The sequence below is a fragment of the Scyliorhinus torazame genome, chromosome 1, assembly GCF_047496885.1.
Source record: "Scyliorhinus torazame isolate Kashiwa2021f chromosome 1, sScyTor2.1, whole genome shotgun sequence".
Taxonomy (NCBI): Eukaryota; Metazoa; Chordata; class Chondrichthyes; order Carcharhiniformes; family Scyliorhinidae; genus Scyliorhinus; species Scyliorhinus torazame.
In genome coordinates, this window is record NC_092707.1 from 362,417,239 (window position 1) to 362,439,777 (window position 22,539).

A 22,539-nucleotide genomic window follows, 5' to 3' on the forward strand; every position below is an offset into this window, starting at 1 on the left:
TTGTTCTGCCGTACGGTTTAAGAGTTTTTCATCGTTTGTTAATAGCATTTGTTTGTTTCATTCTTGGTGTAACATAAAGTTTTCCTCTGCACCTGGCACCTTCCCGTGTATATAGCATAGCCACGTGTACATATTGATGTAAATAATGCACACACATGATCAGACACACTCACTACACTTTATTTATTCTTACGTAGGCACATATTCTTTGCGAAAAGGGGGGATGTCATGATATACATCAGCATATCATGGTGCAATCACACACACACTGACACACTGATGGACATACAGTAGGACCAACCAGCATACACAACATCGCAGCCAATCACCAGTGAGAGCACACCCACTATAAAGACAGGGGACACCAGAGTTCCCGCTCATTCTAGCAGCAGCCAGCTCAGAGCACAGAGCTCACAGCCTGCCTCTCAGAGATTCACCATGTGCTGAGTGCCTCACTGAGATAGTGATAGGACAGGGTCCACAGATAAGCTGGTAATGCACATACCCAAACTTACAGTATGTTATTACAGTTGAGTTGTTAATAAAATAGAGTTACACCATCTCCAACCGTGTTGACCTGTTTGTAGACCAGAACACCCAACACGACAGGGACGTCAAAGTGAATCATAGTCCTGTTAACTCCACCCTTGTTGACATCTGCTAATGGTTGTGAATTGCTTTTGGGACTTTCCCATCTGCATTTCTCACTTGATCACTTTAGTGAGCCCCTAAACAATTGGGGAATCAATGGTGGAACTGTGACAAAAACGTAAGTTGCATTTATAGGACACTCATAGCAGAACATCTGAGACCACTTTACGGAGGAGAATAACAATTGGGTGTTTTCTTTTTATCAAGTGATCTTTTCAAGGGATTTAAAAAAAAAATAAAAAAATTTCAATGTACCAAAAAACTCTGCACCATGCTGCCCACTGTAATAGGTGTGAACATAATACATTTGGATAAAGAGAAAGACTTGCATTTAAATAGCGCTTATCACAATCACCGGACATCTCAAAGCACTTTACAGCTAATTAAGTTTTTTTGATGTGTAGTTACTATTTTATTTTATGAAACCTGCATATAGCAAACTTGCACAAACAGGAGTTTGATAATGACCAGATAATCTGTTTTATAATGCTGACTGAGGGTTGAAGATTGGCCAAGACACCAGGGATAACTTCCCTGCCCTTCTTCAAAATGATGTGGAGATGCCGGTGTTGGACTGGGGTGAGCACAGTAAGAAGTCTTACAACACCAGGTTAAAGTCCAACCGGTTTGTTTCGAATCACTAGCTTTCGGAGCACTGCTCCTTCCTCGGGTGAATCAGGTGAAATGCAGACAATGCTTTGCTTCCTGAAGTCAATGACCAGCTCTTTAGTTTTGCTGACATTGAGGGAGAGATTGTTGTTGTTGCACCACTCCACTAGGTTCTCTCGATCTCCCTCCTGTATTCTGACTCATCGTTGTTTGACGTCCAACCCACTACGGTCGTGTTGTCAGCAAACCTGTGGGTGGAGTTGGAGCCAAACTTTGCCACACAGTCGTGTGGGTGTATATGGAGTATAGTAGGTGGCTAAGTACACAGCCTTGCGGGGCCCCGGTATTGAGCACTATCATGGAGCAGGTATTGTTGTTTATTCTTACTGATTATGGTCTATTGGCCAGGAAGTCGAGGATCCAGTTCCAGATCCAGCCCTAGGCTTTGGAGCTTTGATATGAGCTTGGCTTGGATTATGGTGATGAAGGCGGAGCTGTCGTCAATAAATAGGAGTCTGATTTAGGAATCCTTGTTTTTTTTTTTTACAAACATTTTGTTAAGCATTTATGGTTTTATAACAATAAAAGATACAAATACAAATTTAAGCATAGTTTAGTGCGTAACACATGCCTCCATCTCCCACTGTTCCCGCCTAATCTAGACAAAAAATAGCCTGACTCCCCCCTGCCCCCCCCCCCCCCTTTCCCCCTAAACCCCCCCTCCCTATTGAATCTGCTGACAGTTTAGTTTGCTCCGACGAAGTTTATAAATGGCTGCCACTCTGAACGAACCCTAATGTTGATCCTCTCAGGGCGAAGTTAATTTTCTCAAGTCTGAGAAACCCAGCCATGTCGCTAACCCTGATTTTGGGGCTTCGAGTCCCTCCACGCCAGTAATATCCGTCTCCGGGCTACCAAGGAGGCAAAGGCCAAAACGTCAGCCCCTCTTGCGCCCTGGACTCCCGGGTCTTCTGACACTCCAAAGATCGCCACCTCTGGACTCGGCGCCACCCTCTGCCAGAATCCCCTAAGCTTCGGGCATGCCCAAATCATGTGGACATGGTTTGCGGATCCTCCTGCACACCTCACACACCTGTCCTCTACCCCAAAAAACCTGCTCATCCGGGCCACCATCATGTGTGCCCGGTGAACCACCTTGAATTGTATCAGGCTGAGCCTGGCACATGATGAGGATGCGTTGACTCTGCTCCGAGCATCCTCCCACAGACCCGCCTCTAACTCCTTTCCCAACTCATCTTTCCATTTACTCTTTAGCTCACCTATCTGGGTTTCCTCCCACTCCATAAGTTCTTTATAGATTTCCGATACCTTTCCCTCCCCCACCCCCATTCTAGAAACTACCTTGTCCTGTATCCCCTATGGCGGTAGGAGCGGAAAGGTCAAAACCTGCCTACGCACAAAGTCCTTATCTGCAGATATCGAAACCCATTCCCTCTCAGCAATTCAAACTCCACTTCCAGATCCTCCAAACAGGGAAAGCTCCCCACAATAAACAGATCCCCCAGCTTCTCAAAACCTGCTCTCTGCCACCTCTGATACCCCCCATCCATCCTGCCCGGGGCAAACCAGTGATTACCACAAATTGGAGCCCACACCGACGCTCCCTCCACTTCCATATGCATCCACCACTGCCCCAAAACTCAGGGCCGCCACTACCACTGGAGTACCGGGCTGGCAAGAATGACAGAGGAACTGTTACCAGTGTCCCAAACATGTGCCCTTACATGAGGCCGCCTCCACCCGCTCCCACACCGACCCCTCCCTACTACCTACTTCCTTATCATGGCTATATTTGCCGCCCAGTAGTCATTCCTAAAGTTCAGCAATACCCCTAACAGGTCAGAAATATATAGGAGTAAGGCGTCTGCATATAACGACACCCCCCTCCCTCCCCCCCCCCCCCGGACTAGCCCCTTCCAGTCCTTTGATGCTCTCAGCGCCATCACCAATGGCTCTCTAGCCAAGGCAAACAACAGTGGGGAGAGGGGACATCCTTGCCTTGTTCCCCGGTGCAGTCTAAAGTAATCTGAACTCATGCAGTTCATCCGCACACTCGCCACTGGTGCCTGGTACAGCAACCAAACCCATTCAATATAGCCCTGCCCAAACCCAAACCGTCCCAGGACCTCCAACAAATAATTCCATTCCACCCGGTCAAAGGCCTTCTCCGTGTCCATAGTGACCACCACCTCCGCCTCCACCCCCCCACCCCCCCCACCCCCGCACCCCTCGGAGGGCATCATGATCACATTCAGGAGCCTTCTAACATTGCCTGTTAGCTGCCTGCCTTTAGCAAACCCCGTCTGGTGTTCCCCTATTACCACCACAATCCTCTATCCTCGAAGCCAGAATTTCGGCCAGCAATTTGGCATCGACATTCAGTAGGGAGATTGGTCTGTATGGCCCACATTGCTCTGGGTCCTTCTCCCGCTTCTGGATCAATGAGTTCGAAGCCTGTGACATTGTTGGGGGTAGAACACACCGCTCCCTTCCCTCATTAAATACCCTCACCAGCAACGGACCCAGCATCCCAGAAAACGTCTTGTAGAATTCCACTGGGTAGCCCTCCGGTCCCGGGGCCTTGCCCGACTACATGACCTCCAATCCCTCTACTACTTCTACACTCCCGATCGGGGCTCTCAATGCTTCCACCAACCCTTCATCCACCTTCGGAAACTTCAACCCTTCCAAAAACTGCCTCATCCCTTCCACCGCAGCTGGGAGCTCCAACTCATACAGCCGCCTATAAAACTCCTTGAACATTCACCCCCACTGGGTGCAAGACCGTGTTTTCCCCCTCTGTCCTTCACTCTTCCTATCTCCCTGGCTGCCTCCCTTTTCCTGAGCTGGTGTGCTAGCATCCTACTGGCCTTCTCACCATACTCATATACCGCCCCCCCTAGCCTTTCGCAATTGCCCCATCGCCTTCCCTATGGATATCAGACCAAACCCAATCTGCAGCTTCTGCCGCTCCTTCAACAGCCCTGCCTCCGGGGCATCCACCTGGAGAATCTCCCTAACCAGCCTATCCATCTCTGCCCGCTCCACCTTCTCCCTATGAGCCCGTATCGAAATTAGCTCCCCCTGACTACTGCCTTCAGTGCTTCCCATACCGTTCCTGCCGGAACTTCCCCCGTATCATTTATCTCGAAATCATTCTGGATGGCCTCCCTCACCCGCCCGCACACCCCCTCATCCGCTAACAGTCCTACATCCAATCTCCATTGCGGGTGCTGACCCTCCTTGCTCACCCGTAAATCCACCCAGTGTGAGGCATGGTCCGACACAGCAATCGCCGAATATCAACCCCGCCAGCAGAACCCTGTTCAAGATGAAAAAATCGATCCGGTAGTACACTGTGAGCATGGGAGAAAAAAGAAAACTCCTTCGCTCCTGGCCTCCTGAACCTCCACAGATGTACTCACCCCATCTGTTCCATGAACCCCTTTAGCTCCTTCGCCACGGCTGGCACCCCCCCTGTCCTTGAACTCGACCGATCCAACCTCGGATCAATGACCGTATTAAAGTCCCCCCCCCCCCCCCCCCCCCCCCCCCCACCACCACGTGATCGACCTATGTGAGTCCAGGTCTGGAATCTTCCCCAACACCCAAACTCCGTGTCGTCCCAATTTGGTACGCAATATTCACTAATACCACCGGCCTCCCCTCCAGCTTCCCACTCGCCATGACATACCTCCCCCCTGAGTCCGCCACTAAATTCCCTACCTCAAATGACACCCGCTTATTGATCAAGATTGCAACCCCCCTAGTTTAAGAGTCTCGCCCCGAATGAAATACCTGCCTGACTCACCCCTACCCTCAGGTGTCTCTCCTGTAGCATTGCCACGTCCGCCTTCAACCTCTTCAAATGCACGAACACGCGAGCCCTCTTGACCGGCCCATTCAGCCCTCTCACGTTCCATGTGATCGGCCTGGTCGGATGGCACCACCCCCTCCCCAAACCACCACTGCCGATCAACCACCGCCCTTCTTAGGCCAGCTCCAGCCCACGTCCCTTGCATCCTCAGGCCCTCCCTCAGGCGCCCACCATCCTCGACCTCCAATTTGTCTCCAAGCGCCAATCCCTCCCCTGTCAGCAGAACAATTACCCCCCTCCCCCCCACTAACAAAACAACAATCCCAACCCCCTATAACAAACTAATCACCTGCTCGCCCCCCACTGAGCTAGCCCGCTCAGCTAGCCTGGTAGCCCCCGCCCATGGCACCAAGCATCCTACCCCCCACTGATCTCCCTCTCCCCCGCTCAAAGATACATATGCGAAACCTAACGATCCCCAACAAACACAAAGAAGAAAATTCCACCCACCATCCCCCAATAAGAACAAAGTTAATTAGGAGTCCTTGTTGTCGAGATGCTCCAGGGATGCGTGTAGGGAGATGACTTCTGCTGTGGACCAGTTGCGGCGGTATACGGATTGCAGTGGATCTAGGCACTCTCGGAGTGTGGAGTTGATGTGCCTCATGACCCACCTCTCGAAGCAGTTCATTACGATCGATTTTGAGTTTAATAAAATGTGATAAAAGAAGATAAATTGTCTCTAGCTAAATAGGGCATTGCCATTGTTCACAGAATTATTTTCGTTTTGAAGTTGATGACATTCTAACTTCTGTGTCATTGCTGTGCAGTTACGCTGAGGAGCACCCGAGATAAACTTCACAAGAAAGCATTGAAAGCTCTCAAAAGGTAAGACTGTATGTTTGGTTTGATTTTAGAATAAACTAGAATTGAGAGTTTGAAAAGCATATTGATGGCAGAATGAATTAACTGATTAGAACTAAGTTTTTAAAAATTTCTTTATATTTTCTAAATTTAGAGTGCTCAATTTTTTTTTCACAATTAAGGGGCGATTTAGCGTGGCCAATCCACCTACCCTGCACATCTTTGGGTTGTGAGGATGAGACCCACGCAGACATGGGGAGAATGTGCAAACTCCACACGGAGAGGGACCTGGGGCCGGGATTGAACTCGAGTCCTCGGCGCCGCGAGGCAGCAGTGCTAACCACTGCACCATCCTAGATTAGAACTAAGTTGCATCAACTTGGAACATTAGAATCATTGATACTATCAGAATGAATGACAGTAACACTGTTGGTGTGGATTTGATGTATTATTTTCTGTAATGGGCCAAAGAAGACTTCTGCTCACTAGTCTCCAACTGTTGGCCAAATTCCTGAAACAGACGTGCCAGCGACTCCACCGACTTGTGTCTGGCATTGAAAATTTTAAGTCTAGAGGCAGTCTGTCCAGCTGCATGAACCGGTTCAAATATAGCACAAGACTGCATTTTTCAGCTGTTTCATTATTACAGGACCCCGCTCCCGTCTGCAGCTCCGGGGTGGGGATGAGTTGACCTCCACCCCAACAGAACCCGCCTGCGTTAAATCAACGGCGCCGATTCTCGGGGGCCCGCGGGATCGCCGCCACGCCAGTCGGGGACCGTTGAAAGCGCCCCCACCGGCGATTCTCCGGTTCTCGACAGACCGAGTGCCCGCCGAATTCGGCCAAATCCCGCTGACGTGGGTTACGTATGGTCCCACCCAGCGGGACCTCGGAGTTCTCTCTGCGGGCTGTCCTGGTAGGGGGAGCTCCACGGTGGCCTGGCCCGCGATTGGGGCCTACCGATTGGCGGGCTGGCTAGTTCCATGGAGGGCCTACGTTCCTCCGCGCCGGGCCCCTGTAGGTCTCCGCCATATTGCCCGGGGGCCGGCGCGGGGACGGGAACACCCGCGCATGCGCAAACTCGTGCCGGCCGTGGCGCGCATGCGTGGAATCGGACCAGCCATGGCACGCCGGCTTTCGAGCGCCGGAGCTGCGGACACCACGCCGGCGCGCCGTAGTAGCCCCCTCGGAGGGGGTGGATACCTGCCACTTGAGGCCGGTTGACGCCGGAGTGGCTCGCTCCGCCTTTCATGCCGGCGTCACAAATTGGCCGTGGGATTGGAGAATCCTGGCCTTGGACATGATTGGCTGAGCCCCTCCCCAGGAGCACAGCGCCACCGAAAAATTCGGGAAGACCTTTCTTATGAAATTCCACACTTGAATATTTCTGAAGCCCTTCTCACGCTGGAGCCCATACATCACTCCAGCAACACTTTCTTCACTCGCGGGATTTTACTTGCCCACACAAAGCCTGAAATAATCTTATTCACCCGCTTGAAAAAGGCGTCAGGGATGAAGATAGGGAGGCACTTAAAGCCAAACCGAAATCTGGGGAGGACCGTCATTTTCACGGTCTGTACCCTCCCCGCCAGTGATAGCAGGAGCATGTCCCATCTCTTAAAGTCCCCTTCCACTTGTTCTACCAGCTGGGATAGGTTTAACGTGTACAGTGCCTCCCATTCCTGGGCCACCTGGATTCCCAGATATTGAAAGCTCTTCCCTACCATTCTAAGCGGCAGCTCTCCCAGTCTCTTCTCCTGTAATCTTGCCTGGATTGCAAACATCTTGCTTTTCCCCATGTTCAATTTATACCTCGAAAAATTGCCAAATTCCCCCAAGATTCGCATTACTTCCCCCATCCCCTCCAACGGTTCTGAAATGTACAAGAGCAGGTAATCTGCGTAAAGCGAGACCCGGTGCTCCCCACCCCCCCCAAACCAGCCCTTTCCAGTTCCTAGAGGCTCTTAACGCCATGGTCAATGGCTCTATGGCCAGAGCAAACCGTAACGGGGAGAGGGGGCACCCTTGCCTCGTCCCTCGGTGTAGTTTAAAATACCCCGACGTCAGCCAGTCCGTACGCACACTCGCTACTGGTGCCTGATAGAGGAACCGCACTCAGTCAATAAAGCCTTCACCAAACCCAAACCTTCCCAGCGCCTCCCACAGGTAATTCCACTCCACCCGATCAAATGCCTTCTCCGCATCCATCGCTACCACCACCTCCACCTCCTCTCCTTCTGAGGGCCTCATAACATTTAGAAGCCTTCGAACATTGGTCTTGAGTTGCCTGCCCTTAATAAATCCCGTCTGGTCTTCCCCTATCACCCCCCGGGACACAGTCCACTGTCCTTGTGACCAGTATCTGAGCCAGAGGTTTGGCATCCACATTCAGTGGAGAAATCGGCCTGTATGACCCGCATTGCTCCGGATCCTTCTCCCGTTTCAGGATCAATGAAATCGAGGCCTGCGATATTGTTGGGGGAGGACTCCCTTCTCTCTTGCTTCGTTAAATGTCCTCACCAGCAGTGGGCTGAATATCTCTGAAAACTTCTTATAGAATTCCACCGGGTAGCCGTCAGGCCCTGGGGCCTTGCCCGATTGCATGCCCACCAGCCCCTTGATTATTTCCTTAATCTCAATTGGGGCTCCCAGCCCCTCCACCAGGTCCTCCTTCATCCTCGGGAACCTCAACTGATCCAGAAACTGCCTCATCCCCTCCACCCCAGCTGGGGGCTCCGACTCATATAATTTACTATAAAAGTCCTTAAACACCTCGTTCACCCCCGCTGGGTCCAGGACAGTATTACCGTCTCTATTCTTTACTCTACCTATCTCCTTGGCTGCCTCTCTTTTCCTGAGCTGGTGCGCCAACATTCTGCTTGCCTTTTCCCCGTACTCATAGATCGCCCCCCTTGCCTTCCTCAACTGTTCCACTGCTTTCCCTGTGCTCAACTGCCCAAACTCCACCTGTGACCTCCACCACTCCCTCAGTAGCCCCGCATCCGGGGCCTCCGAGTATCTCCTCGACTAACATGTCCCTCTCAGCCCGTTCTGCCTTTTCTCTGTGGGCCCGTATTGAGATTAATTCCCCTCTGACTACTGACTTCAAAGCTTCCCAGACCGTCGCTGCGGAGACCTCCCCCGTATCATTTGTTTCCAGATAGTTCTGGATGGACTTGTTAACCCGCCCACAGATCGCTTCATCCGCTAGCAACCCCACATCCAGTCTCCACAGCGGGCGTTGCCCTCTCTCCACACTAACCCGAGATCCACCCAATGCGGGCATGGTCCGACACTGTAATTGCCGAGTACTCAGTATCCACCACCTTCAGTATTGGCGCCCTGGTCAGAACAAAAAAGTCGATGCGAGAGTATACCTTGTGGACATGTGAGAAAATGGAAAACTCCTTCGCCCTCGGCAGTGCAAACCTCCATGGGTCTACTCCCCCCATCTGTTCAATAAAACCCGTCAATTCCTTTGCCGCAGCAGGCCTCCTCCCTGTTCCTGGATTTTGACTGGTCCAATTCCGGATCAGTGACTGTATTGATGTCCCCTCCCATGATCAGGTTATGTGACTCTAAATCTGGGATCTTACCTAACACCCACCTCATAAATTCCGCGCCGTCCTAATTCGGAGCATATATGTTCACAAGTACCACTCGCACCCCCTCCAGCTTCCCACTCACCATTATGTACCTACCCCCCTTGTCTGACACGATTCTCCCTGCTTCGAATAGCACTCGTTTGCTGATCACGATCGCTACCCTCCTGGTCTTTGAGTCCAGTCCTGAGTGGAATACTTGGCAACCCACCTCTTCCTCAATCTCGTTTGGTCTGTAACCTTTAGGTGTGTCTCTTGTAGCATTGCCACATCCGCCTTCAGCTCGCCTCTTGGCCAAATCCACTCCCAGGTCCTGATAGATGCGCAACTCACAGTTCTCCCACTTGCTGCTCCGTTCTTTCTTGGCCCACCTCAAAACGTGTTCCTTGTCCATGAAATGGTGAAAACATACCACCATGGCCGTCGGCGGCTCGTTCGCTTCGGGGCTTCCTCGCGAGGGCTCTGTGTGCTCTGTCCAATTCCAGGGACCGAGGGAACGCCCCAGCCCCCATCAACTTCTCCAACATGTCCGTCACATAGGCCCTCACATCTGATCCCTCACTGCCTTCAGGGAGCCGGACAATTCTGAGATCCTGCCTCCTGGATCTATTCTCCGGCTTCTCCTGCATTCTTTTCTGGCGGTCCTTCATCATCCCCACGTTGCTTTCCAGCACGGTTATATACTCCTCGTGCTCGGACAACCTTTGTTCCACCTCCTGGATTGCTCTCCCGTGGGTTTCCTGATTCTGAACCACTTGATCAATCGAAGCCTTAATCGGGTCCAGCGTGTCCTTCTTCAGCTTGGCGAAGCAATCCTCGAAAAACTTAACCAGCTGCTCCGTCGACCACTGTGTCGTCTCCCCACGGCCCTGCTGCCCAGCCATGCTGTCCCGTGTTACCAGCTCTACTTGCGTCGTCCTTATAGGACTTTGTTGTCTCACACGGCCACTTCTGGTCCAATTCTCCATACACCGGAGGGGGATTTCTCCTTACTGCCTCACTCTTCACCGATTTATCCCATAAAATCTGAAAAGAAACGGGGGAAAAAGGTCCAAAAGTCTGTTAAAGGCCGGATCTATCAAATATGCGACCTACTCCTCCATGGCCGCCACCGGAAGTCGTATTTTTCCAAAATCTTTTGCCTGGGATCTATTTTTACCAACCGGGCATCCTTCAGGACCCACACCAGCTGACCTTTGCAACCCACGCCAACCGACCTTTGCGACCCATGTCATCTGAACTTCGTGACCCACTATTTTCACTTACCTTTAATGTGACAGTTCTCACGATCTCCCTTGCTTTGTTATTCAGTGTTTCATTTCTGATAATCTTCATTGTCACAAGTAGGAGGGGTTAGCACAAGGTTATTGGGTTATGGGAATTGGGTGGAAGTGAGGGCTTAAGTGGGTCGGTGCAGACTCGATGGGCCAAATAGCCTCCTTCTGCACTGTATGTTCTAGGTAGGCTTGCATTAACACTGCAATGGAGTTACTGTGAAAAGCCCCTAGTCGCCACATTCTGGAGCCTGTTCGGGTACACAGCGGGAGAATTCACCTAACAGCACGTCTTTGGGGACTTGTGGGAGGAAACTGGAGCACCCGGAGAAAACCCACTCAGACACGGGGAGAACGTGAGGATGGTCGCCCAAGCTGGGAATCAAACCTGGTACCCTGGTGCTGTGAAGCAACAATGCTAACCACTGTGCTACCATACCGCACTTCAGCTGATGATTTAAGATCTCACTGCATCCATTGAAAAACTTAGTCTTAGAAACATAGAAAAAATAGGAGCAGGAGGGGTCATTCAATCATTTAAACCTGCTCCGCCATTCATTATGATCATGGCTGATCATCCAATTCAATAGCCTAATCCTGCTTTCCCCCATGTCCGTTGCTCCCCTTCTCCCTAAGTGCTATATCTAACTGCTTCTTGAAACCATACAATGTTTTGGACTACTTCCTGTGGTAATGAATTCCACAGGCTCACCACTCTCTGGGTGAAGAATGTTCTCCTTATCTCTGTCCTAAATGGTCTACTCCGTATTCTCAGACTGTGACCCCTGGTTCAGGACACCCCACCATCGGGACCCTCTTCCATGCATCTACCCTGTCTAGCCCTGTTAGAATTTTATAGGTTTCTATGAGATCCACGTCCACCCCCCTAATTCTTCTGAACGGCAGCGAATACAATCCTAACCGACTCAATCTCTCCTCGTACATTAGTCCCGCCATCCCAGGAAACAGTCTGGTAAACATTCGCTGTACTCCCTCTATAGCTAGAACATCCTTCCTCAGATAAGTTTTGAGGATTTTAAACTTTCATTTGTCAGTGCCTCCCTGCATATAATACACATGGACTTTGAATCCTGATTTTCAGTGGCACGGTTAATAAACCCACACCTCAAGTAATCATCTTTATGCTGCTTTGTTGCTGTTTTCAGTTTCTTCTTCATGGGTTGTTCACCAGAGGCCCTGGAGTTCATACCAGCAATGCTAGCAGCTGCAAAATGTGGAATTGCTCTCGCTTCCAGAACATGAGACGTCAGCGTGTCCTGTTCTCTGCCGCCGCGCCAGGCAGGAAGACTCCAGCGATTTAAAAAAAAAAAAAAAAAATCTGCTCCTCCTGGGTCAGCGCCTTGCATCAGATGGAGGTGTTCTGCCACGCTGGGCTCTGGGCCTGTGCACTACTGAGGGAGTACGCATGCACGGAACAGCCAGCATTCTGAAAGCCGGTCATGGCTGGAACTTTTAAAAGCTGGTCGCGCTGCTGGGCGCTATGTCCTGCAATCGGGAACACCGTGACGATTGCATCATAGAATATACAGTGCAGAAGGAGACCATTTGGACCATCGAGTCTGCACCGGCTCTTTGAAAGATCACCCTACCCAAGCCCACACCTCCACCCTATCCACCCTATCCCCATAACCCCATAACCCAGTAACCCCACCCAACACTAAGGGCAATTTTGGACACTAAGGGTAATTTAGCATGGCCAATCCACCTAACCTGCACATCTTTGGACTGTGGGAGGAAACCGGAGCACCCGGAGGAAACCCACGCACACACGGAGAGAATGTGCAGACTCCGTACAGACAGTGACCCAAGCCGGAATCAAACCTGGGACCCTGGAGCTATGAAGCAATTGTGCTAACCACCAGGCTACCGTGATTGACCCCGGGAACGCCGGGACGCATGGCCCACGATGCTCCCTACACCCGCCTGTGACCGCCGGGTGGGTCACGACCCTGTGTTTGAAAATGTCTGTTCCAGAGGATGAGGATTCACACATGGGGGAAGTCCAAACACAGCATGGCCATTTGAATTTAGTGCTGAGTTCAAACTGGCCCCATTTTTGCTGGAGCGAGGACATTATCCCACAGTGCAAGAGATATGAAATTTTAGAACATACCTAATACTTGTAAAGGGGAGGTAATGTCTGTGGAATTGTCAAGCTTTCAAGTTATTTAAGTTCCCCACCCTTTTTAAAAAACATAATTTTTTTAAAGCCTACCTGTGACTGAGTTGAAAAAACCTGTACTTGCCATTTACTTGCTGTTTGTTGACATAACCCTAAGTGCCATCATCATTGTATTATTACTGTTTTTATGACCTATCATTATCACAATGAAGGGTGGGCGGGGGAAGACGGCTATCAGTTCACAGTTTGATTGACTGCTTCAAGTGGTTATTGAAGTATTTGCTGTCTTTGATGTTAGGTTATTAATATAAGTGATATTTATCACTTATATTTATATGGGATTAAATACTTGTGGGAATGTTGGAATTTGGGCTATAAGGGACCTTGGGCTGGGTGTGAGACATGAATTGGCATGAGTTGCATGTATGGGTTGGGGCCTAATGAGTGGGTGAGACCTAGAGGGCCTAATTATTAACGGAACAACTGGGTTGAAATACTAGAGCTCTGAGGAAGGTCTTTTCACCGTGGAAGCAGTCAAGCAATAATAACGCAATAATGATAGCACTTAGGAATTATATCAACAAACAGCTATTGAAACAGTAATGCAGATTTTTTGGGCAGCCCTGTTGGCACCTCCAATCTGTGTTCTGGAGTGTTGGGCCCAATTTGAACTCACACCTACCCCGCTGAACAAAGCTCCTGTCATTTATGGCACTTTTTCCTGAGGTGGGTGCAGTGAGCTGGGATATTTCCTGACTCTGCATTTGCCTCAGAGAGAAAATCCAGGTTAGAGAGTTAAAATGAGGCCCTTTGTTACTAGTAAACTGCTAACTGATGTCTTGAAGCATTTCACATGGGAATCTAGACCAAATTTAATTTAAAAAAATGAATGAGTTGCATTATATTGCATCTCTCCAGGCACCTTACAGCCAACTAAAAACTTTTAAATGTAGTTATTGTTGCATTGTAGGAAATGCAACCTTTAAGCAGAGTTGGTGATGGGCAAAGTCAATAATTTGCAGGGGATAATGTTTCAATGTAGTTAGAGAACCTCTGGGAGATATTGAGGTGGAGGATTAGTCCCATGTACATGTAACCCAAATTATTTAGTTTGTACAAAATAAAAGCATTTACATGAGGTGCAGGATGAACCTTGTTTAAAACATTGTAGATATTTGACACCTGATTAATACAGGGTTTCCGTTCTAGTTCATCGCACATTCTTCAGAAGTTGGCAATAATTTGAAATACTAATTATTTTTCACTTCTGTATTCATTTGGCTTTTAAGCATTTACTTTCACACTTAAGGAATTTTACTTTATCTTTATTTTCTATTGTAAACCATTTAACATGATTTATAAACCTGTAATTATAGGGACCACTTATTGTCTCTGTCCAATTCAGATACTTTCAACCGGTTTACTTACTCAAAGGTTTTGCCTAGTGCGTGGTCTTCCTGCCTTGTTATGCTCCCGCTCAAGCGAAACGAGGCCGGTGAGTAGCTGGAGAGGCGAAAAACGAGAACAGCGCCAGGCGCCAAACAATTTGCGATACAACCGGCCCGCTCCCTTATGCGGAATCAGGATCTCGCCGTAACGTGGTGATTATCACCATTTAAGCCCTATTACCATACAAGTAACGAGAGCCACCCCATATCCAGTGGCCTCCCGTCATTCAGCCGCCTCCCCAGCAAGTGCCCACACTGGTGCTGATTAGCACTCCTTTTAAAAACGTGAGCCTGGCGGAAGGGCTGCTGTGAGGAGGTGAGTAGCCATCTTTGCTCACAGGCAAAGAGCCCAGGGACACTGGGCTTGCTGCCCTTGTGTTCGGTGGGGTGGTGGGTGCCCGTCTGCAGGGGTGGGCTGCCATGGGAGGGTGGGGGAGGTGCTGGGGGGGCAACCGTTCGTGACACCATCATGCCAACCGCTGGATCTTGTATACGTGTTCTGGGGACATCCCTTGTCTCTCCCTTGCTTCCCCACCAACCACCCATAACCCCCACCGACTGCTGAGGTGTCTGGCTGTGTGGTTAAAGGCTATTTATGATAGGGAACTGGCAGTCATGGTTAAGTGAGCACTGCATACATCCCAAATGGATTCCCGTGTGTGGGAGGGCCATGTAGCATGGAGTCATTGCCCAGCATCCCAATCAGATCGTGATGCCTGGACAGTGGACCTGAACACTGCGGGAGGCAACACCACACATGCAACATCCGAATGTCCAGGGAATGGGACACAGCTCCAGGAGACATGTCCACAACCGGAGGGTGGGTGAGTGCTACCGGGAGGGACCAGCGCCCGTTCCAGTTGTCGTTGTGAGCAGGTGCCCGGGGTACAAGGTCTGGGGTCCAGTGAGAGGGCCCGCTGCGGCCGGGTGTGCATGGGCAGAGTATTCCGGGTGGGGGGCGGTTCAGTGGGGGAATGTCGGGTCCCGGGGTGAGAGCCACCGCTGTTTGTCAGTCCAACACCCTCTCCCAGGCCCTTACAGATATTGAAGGCAATGGCAGGGATATTGGACGTAGAAGTTGCCTTAGTGGTGCTGGTGCTGCGCAACGCGGCCAGACGTCGGAGTCGACGGCAGCAGCATCATCTGCAGATGCTCGAGGTGCGGACCATGCACTGTACCCAGGTCCGCACCCTGAGGACCCGGCTACCCATCAGGCCAGAGAGAGCCCCGAAGGAGGAGTCCCGCGGCGGCCCAGGGTGTACAGGCTCCGTTGGGCAATTGACGGACAGCGTGTGCCGCAGGACGCTCCGCCTCAACAAGGAGACGCTGTGACGCCTGTGCCATGTCCTCGCGGATTTGGCACCACGTGGAGGGGAGGACACCCGCTCCTGGTGGGCGTCAAGGTAACCACAGCTCTGAACCTTTACCCCTCCGGATCATTCCAGGGCTCGAGCGGGGACCTGTGTGGTATCTCACAGGCCACAGCCCACAGTTGCATCCGACAGGCCATGGATGCCCTGGTTGCCCGGGCGGAGAACTACATAATCTTCCACATGGACCAAGCCCAGCATTTTCTCCACCATCGCCGGAATACCCCTGGTCCAAGGGGTAATAGATGCCACACACGTTGCCCTGTGCTCACCGGGCCAGCTGGGGGTGCCCTATGTTAACAGAATAGGTTCCACTCCCTGAACATAACAGCTCGTGTGCGACCACCAGATGAAGATAATGCACGTGTGTGCCCACTTCCCGGGGGAGTGTGCATGACAGTTACATCTTGGGGCAGTCGGTCATCCCTGCCCTCGTTGAGGAGCACCCCAGGATGGGCGGCTGACTCTTGGGGGATAAGAGATATCCGCTGAGGGCAGCTGGTTCGAGCCCCGGCTGTCCCTGCATCATCTGGCTCTGCCAGCCCTGGCGGTTCCCCATGGTCTGTACCATTGTGTCGACGCCCTTGGAGATGCTCCTCATTGAGTGATTGGGACATGCTCTGCAATGCCCACGTGCGACTGGGACAAGCTCCGCAGTACCTCAGCCATGCCCATCTGAGAGCGGGACAGGCCCCGCAGAACCTCATCAAGGTCAGCCTGGTACTGGGTAACGTCCCCCAGCGAGGCAGACATTCCGTCGAGACCCTCGGCCATGGCCATCACCGACTGAGCAACGCCTTGGACACCTTCACTAATTGTGCGACGTCGTGCACCAGACTCTCCACTTCCACCCTAACAGTGTTGGCTTCGTTGCCACACATTGCCGGCGCCATCTTCTGCACCCGTAGCCTCTAGGATTCCGCCAATTGGCATGGGTCTGCTGGAGTGAAGCTGACATCTCCAACTGAATGTCCTGGCCTCTCCCCATCGACTCCATCAGCTCCGGGTAAGCTTGTTCCAGAGGCTCAGCATCAGGCTGGAACCCAGCTGGGTCCTGGGATCCAGCAGCCCTCCGAACACTGTCTCACCTGGGGGTTCCTTCCGCCACCTGATGTGCATCAGCAGCAGTGTGGTGCTCACCAAATTGTGTCCCAGAAGCCTGACCACTACCATTTCCCACCGAGGTGTGTGTCTGCGCTGGTGGAGGGTGGGGATGACAGCTGTGACGCGACTACGGTCGCCGCATTATAGGAAGGATGTGGAAGCATTGGAAAGGGTGCAGAGGAGATTTACCAGAATGTTGCCTCGTATGGAGGGAAGATCTTATGAGGAAAGGCTGAGGGACTTAAGGCTGTTTTGTTACAGAGAAGAAGGTTAAGAGGTGACTTAATTGAGGCATACAAGATGATCAGAGGATTGGATAGGGTGGACAGTGAGAGCCCTCTTCCTCGGATGGTGATGTCTAGAACGAGGGGACATAGCTTTAAATTGAGGGAGATAGATATAAGACAGATGTCAGAGGTAGGTTCTTTACTCAGAGAGTAGTAAGGGCGTGGAATGCCCTGCCTGCAACAGTAGTGGACTCGCCAACACTAAGGGCATTCAAATGGTCATTGGATAGACATATGGACGATAAGGGAGTAGTGTAGATGGGCTTTAGAGTGGTTTCACAGGTCGGCGCAACATCGAGGGCTGAAGGGCCTGTACTGCGCTGTTATGTTCTATGTTCTACGATGGCAGCCTCGGAGCTCTCCTCCAAAGTGTTCCCCTCGGAGTCAGGAGCAGGTGCCGCTCGGGATGGGCCGGCGCCGTCGACTGGAGAATGAATGGGAGAATGGACATGTGGTCAGTGGGAGGGATGGGTCAGTCAGTAAGGCAATAACAGCTTAAGTTTGACAGGTCTTCCGGATGGAGCCCGGTGGTTCCTCTCCTCTGCGGCATCTACCAGCCTCCGTGTTGGTGACCGCTCTGTCCTCGGCCAACCCAGTCACCTCCAGGGCCCGTTCCTCGAAGGAGATGAGGATTCTTATGTCCGGCACCCCACTGTCACTCTGCGCCCTCTCCCGCCGTTTGTGACAGACCTTTTCCTGCAGAGACACAGAGAGGGCATCTTTAGCCACACGCGTGGTTCACAGTTGTGGGCGAGTGTGTGAAAGAACGGTTGGGGTGGTGGGGGGCGGGGGGTGGGGGGGGGGTTGGGTTGGGGGCTGCTTAGGGGTTTGGAGGAGGGTGATGCTCTCTTGGAGGTGGGGTGGGGGACGTTAGTGTCTACTCACTTGTGCTGCCCAGTGTAGGTCGTTGACTTTTTTCCGGCACTGGAGGCCAGTCCTTCTGATCACACTACCCGAACTGACAGCTGCCGCCACCTCATCTCAGGCAGCACTGACAGCCTTGTGGCTCACCCTCGGGGGAACAGGACTTCCCTCCTGGCCTCCACAGCGTCTAGCAGCCTCACTAGATCTGCGTCTCCAAATCTTGGGGCCGGTCTCCTGGGCGCCTTTATTCTGAGCTGGCTGGGGTTGGCTGGGCAAGTGCAGCTAAATGCTGCGCCTCCTTGTTAGCAGGGGGCTGGTGAGCACGGTCCCGGTGAATCAGCTGGCGAGCTGTCATTTGCGGCTAGAAGTTAAGTGGACCAATTAACGTTGAATTGCCAAGTGCCGGGAAGCTTGTGGCAATTCCCGCTCGCTACCACACTGAGAAATTGTTCTGGAGAATTGCACCCCTAGGGGTCTTTTAATAGCGAGGAGAACAAAGGACAAACACAAGTATAAATTTAACAATTTTTATTAAATACACAATTAATCCATAAATTCACCCAAAATATGTAATATTAGAAACATCCAAGATTTGGTTATGCTACCCACAATGATGGCTTGATTGAACTGTGGGTCCCATTCTTGATTCTGAAGGTGAATCTCGCTGGCAGCTCCTTCCTTCTTTCCTTTCTTCTCAGATGTCTCGATTGCCTCTGTCTGGTGTCTTCGCTGCTGATGTGCCTGTTTTTATCTCCCCTCCTTTCGTGCCCTTTTGCCATTTCCTCTGGATTTCTGCCAATGATGCCTCGGGAGGGGGTTTCAATACACAATGGTCCAGTTGATGGCCGTTTGACAGGACACCTGAGCCCACCCCAGATATCCCATCTCTGGTGGTGTGGTCTGCAACAGCAGAAACTCTGGGTGCCTGAGAGTCTGGCTCGACCTGGGCTATTGACAATAGGCTGGTGCATAATAGGGTGAGATGATCTCCTGATGGGTGATTGATGGGTATTTTCCAGACATGTTTTTGGCAGTTGGTCTGTGGGTTGCCTATTTGACTTTGGTCAAGTCTGAATTCCCCACAGCCTGCCTGAGATTTGACTGCAGTTTGATTTAAAGTGCCCAATTTTTTTATTTAAAATATCTGATTAAATCAGGCTCAAAACTAGGCCCTGTCAGGTTACCACACACTTAAAAAGATTGTGTTTTTTTTCCAAACTTGCAATTTTCCTGGAAATGATTCATGGTTCACATGATTTTTGATAGTGAAATCTTGTCACAATTGACTTTTTAGGGTGGACTGAAATAATGTGAAGCTCTTTCTTTGCCAGCAATCATTTTACAGTGTTGGGCAGTTGGCTCTGCTCAATTCAGGAAGTTCTTGCTTAATGCCTTTTGTAATTGTGTCAGCGCTTACAAAGAGGGCACAAAGTGATAATTCAAGATCTACAAGATAGGATTCTAATTTGCACACGTAACACAGATTTTCTTTACTCTTGGTCAGCTGAGAATTGAATACATGAGGAAGTTCATTACCATGAATAAGAGACTTAAGTCACTGTAGGCCATGCAACACTTTCCTCATACTGGAGTACATTAACACAGATTGGCAAAAGTTGAGGCTTAGAAATCTTAGAAACCTTGCACAGGAACAAAACTGGAGCTTTACTGGCTAAAATAATATAGACTACGAGCACAGGCCACTGATGTACATCCTACAGCTTGTCTACCTGGAGAACAAACCTGCTCGAAGTGCTGCACGGTGATGCAGTGGTTAGCACTGCCGCCTCACGGCGCCGAGGTCCCAGGTTCGACCCCGGCCTTGGATCACTGTCCGTGTGGCGTTGGCACATTCTCCCCGTGTCTGTGTGGGTTTCACCCCCACAACCCAAAGATGTGCAGGGTAGGTGGATTGGCCACACTAAATTGCCCCTTAATTGGAAAAATGAATTGGGTACTCTACATTTATTTTTTTTAAAAAAAGAAATACCCTGGGCGAAATTCTCCGGAAACGGCGTGATGTCCGCCGACTGGCGCCCAAAACGGCGCAAATCAGTCAGGCATCGCGCCGCCCCAAAGGTGCGGAATGCTCCGCATCTTTGGGGGCCGAGTCCCAACCTTAAGGGGCTAGGTCGGCGCCGGACGAATTTCCGCCCCGCCAGCTGGCGGGAAAGGCCTTTGGTGCCCCGCCAGCTGGCGCGGAAATGACATCTCCGGGCGGCGCATGCGCGGGAGCGTTAGTGGCCGCTGACGGCAGTCCCGCGCATGCGCAGTGGAGGGAGTCTCTTCTGCCTCCGCCATGGTGGAGACCGTGGTGAAGGCGGAAGGAAAAGAGTGCTCCCACGGCACAGGCCCGCCCGCGGATTGGTGGGCCCCGATCGCGGGCCAGGCCACCGTGGGGGCACCCCCCGGGGCTAGATCGCCCCGCGTCCCCCCCAGGACCCCGGAGCCCGCCCGCGCCGCCTTGTCCCGCTGGTAAGGTAGGTGGTTTAATCTACGCCGGCGGGACAGGCATTTTAGCGGCGGGACTTCAGCCCATCCGAGCCGGAGAATCGCACGGGGGGGCCCGCCAACCGGCGCGGCGCGATTCCCGCCCCCGCCGAATATCTGGTGCCGGAGACTTCGGCATCCGGCGGGAGCGGGATTCACGCCAGCCCCCGGCGATTCTCCGACCCGGCGGGGGGTTGGACAATCCCGCCCCCTGTCCTTCTGAACATTGACTCTCAGGCTTATCTAGAGTTCAACGTGCAGACTTCCAGGCTCCGATGATAGGATTTCTGCTCAAAGTTCCACTATTGAACCTGATTGGCTGATTATTAGGGAGACCTGTGTAGGTAGGAGCAGGAAATTACGAAGGGGCATAGAGTAAGTAAATGGGCAAAACTGTGGCAAATGGATTTTAAAGTGGGGAAGTAATCAACTTTGGATCAAACAAAGATAATTTGAACTGCTTTCTTAATGACAAAAGACTAAAAGCTTGTGGACAAACAAACTGATGTGAGTGTGGAGGTACAGACATCTCTAAAAGCTAGTTACAAAGAATAGTCAAAAAACTTAATGGAATGGGAGTTGGAATGCAAAAGTAAGAAAGTTATGCTTCAGAGCCTTGGTCAGGCCCTATTTGGAATATTGCTCTCAGTTCTGAGCACCACGCTTCAACAAGGATATAATGGTCTTGAAAAGGGTGCCAAAACTATAAGTGGGCTTAAAGGGTTAAATTGTGAGACAAGTTGCATAAACTTTACTTGTATTCCTTTTAGATTAGAAGGTTGAGGAGTGATCAAGTTGAGGTGTTTAACATGATAAAAGATTTGGTAGAGTAGTTACGGAGAAGAAGCTGGTAGAAATCCAAAACCAGGCGCAATCTTAAAAAAATAGTGTTGAGGTGAAATCAGGTTTCACTTTTTAACACAAAGGGTAGTGGAAACCTGGGACATATCCTCTAAAAGGCTGTGGATACTAGAATGATTGAAATTTTCAAGACAAAGAGAGACCGGTTGTTATTGGGTCTAGTTATCAAGGGCTCTGGCTGAAAGGCGAGTAAATGGAGCCATGATCAAACCGAATGACGGAATAAACTTAAGGGGCTGTGTGGCCTACTCCTGTTTCTGTGTTCTTATAAAGGCCAGAAGTACTGTGGACCTGTCTGGTTGAGGTACCAGGTTACCAAGTTTGCCAAACAGGGCTGACTTGGTTCCAACCTCCATTATCAAGTATGTTAACTTAGACTACTTTGGCAGAGAAAGGAGGTTGTAGAGATGAGAAAGGGTAAAGCCATGTTAGATTTGAAAACAAGGATGAGAATTTTAAAATCGAGGTGTTGATGACTGGGAGCCAGTGTAGGTTAACGAACATGGGTGAGGGTTGTTTGGAACTTGCTTCGCATTGGGATATGGGGAGCAGCGTTTGGAACATCTAAAGTTTGTGGAGGGTGAAAGATGGGAGGCTGGTAATGCATTTACAAGATTGGTTACAGGGATGAGAAACTTCCGTTATGAGGATAGATTGGCGAAGTTGGGACTCTTCTCCTTGGAGAGAAGAAGACTAAGATGAGATTTGATAGAGATGATCAAAATCATGAGGGGGATGGACAGAGTAGATGGGGCGAAGCTGTTCCTATTCGTAAAAGGATCAAGAACCAGAGGGCACAGATGAAATGTGATGTGATTTTTCCCACAAGTGGTTCGGGTCTGGAATGCACTGCCCTGAAGTGTGATGGAGGCAGATTCAGTCGAGGCATTCAAGAGAGTATTTAATGATTATTTGAATACAAACATTGTGCAAGGGTATGGGGAAAAGATAGGGGAATGGCACTAGGTCATGCTGCTTGTTTGGAGTGCAAGAGCAGACACGATGGGCCAAATGGCGGCCTCCTGCCCTGTAACAATTCTGTGACTCATTGTAATAGTCAAGTCCAGAGATAACAAAGGCAAGGATGAGGGCTTCAGCAGCAAATGAACTGAGGCAGCGCTGGAATAATCACTA

General features: G+C 50.8%; 1 protein-coding gene across 4 annotated transcripts in view; it reads left to right on the forward strand.

The window, feature by feature from the left end:
* Positions 1 to 22,539, forward strand: part of LOC140426372 (tetratricopeptide repeat protein 7A-like) — a 515,720-nt gene that overhangs the window by 223,782 nt on the left and 269,399 nt on the right. For all 4 annotated transcript variants that reach the window (XM_072511044.1, XM_072511055.1, XM_072511074.1 and 1 more), the window contains one exon: positions 5,929 to 5,986. In XM_072511044.1, the coding sequence (XP_072367145.1) occupies positions 5,929 to 5,986 (58 nt within the window). The remainder of the gene's footprint in view (positions 1 to 5,928; positions 5,987 to 22,539) is intronic.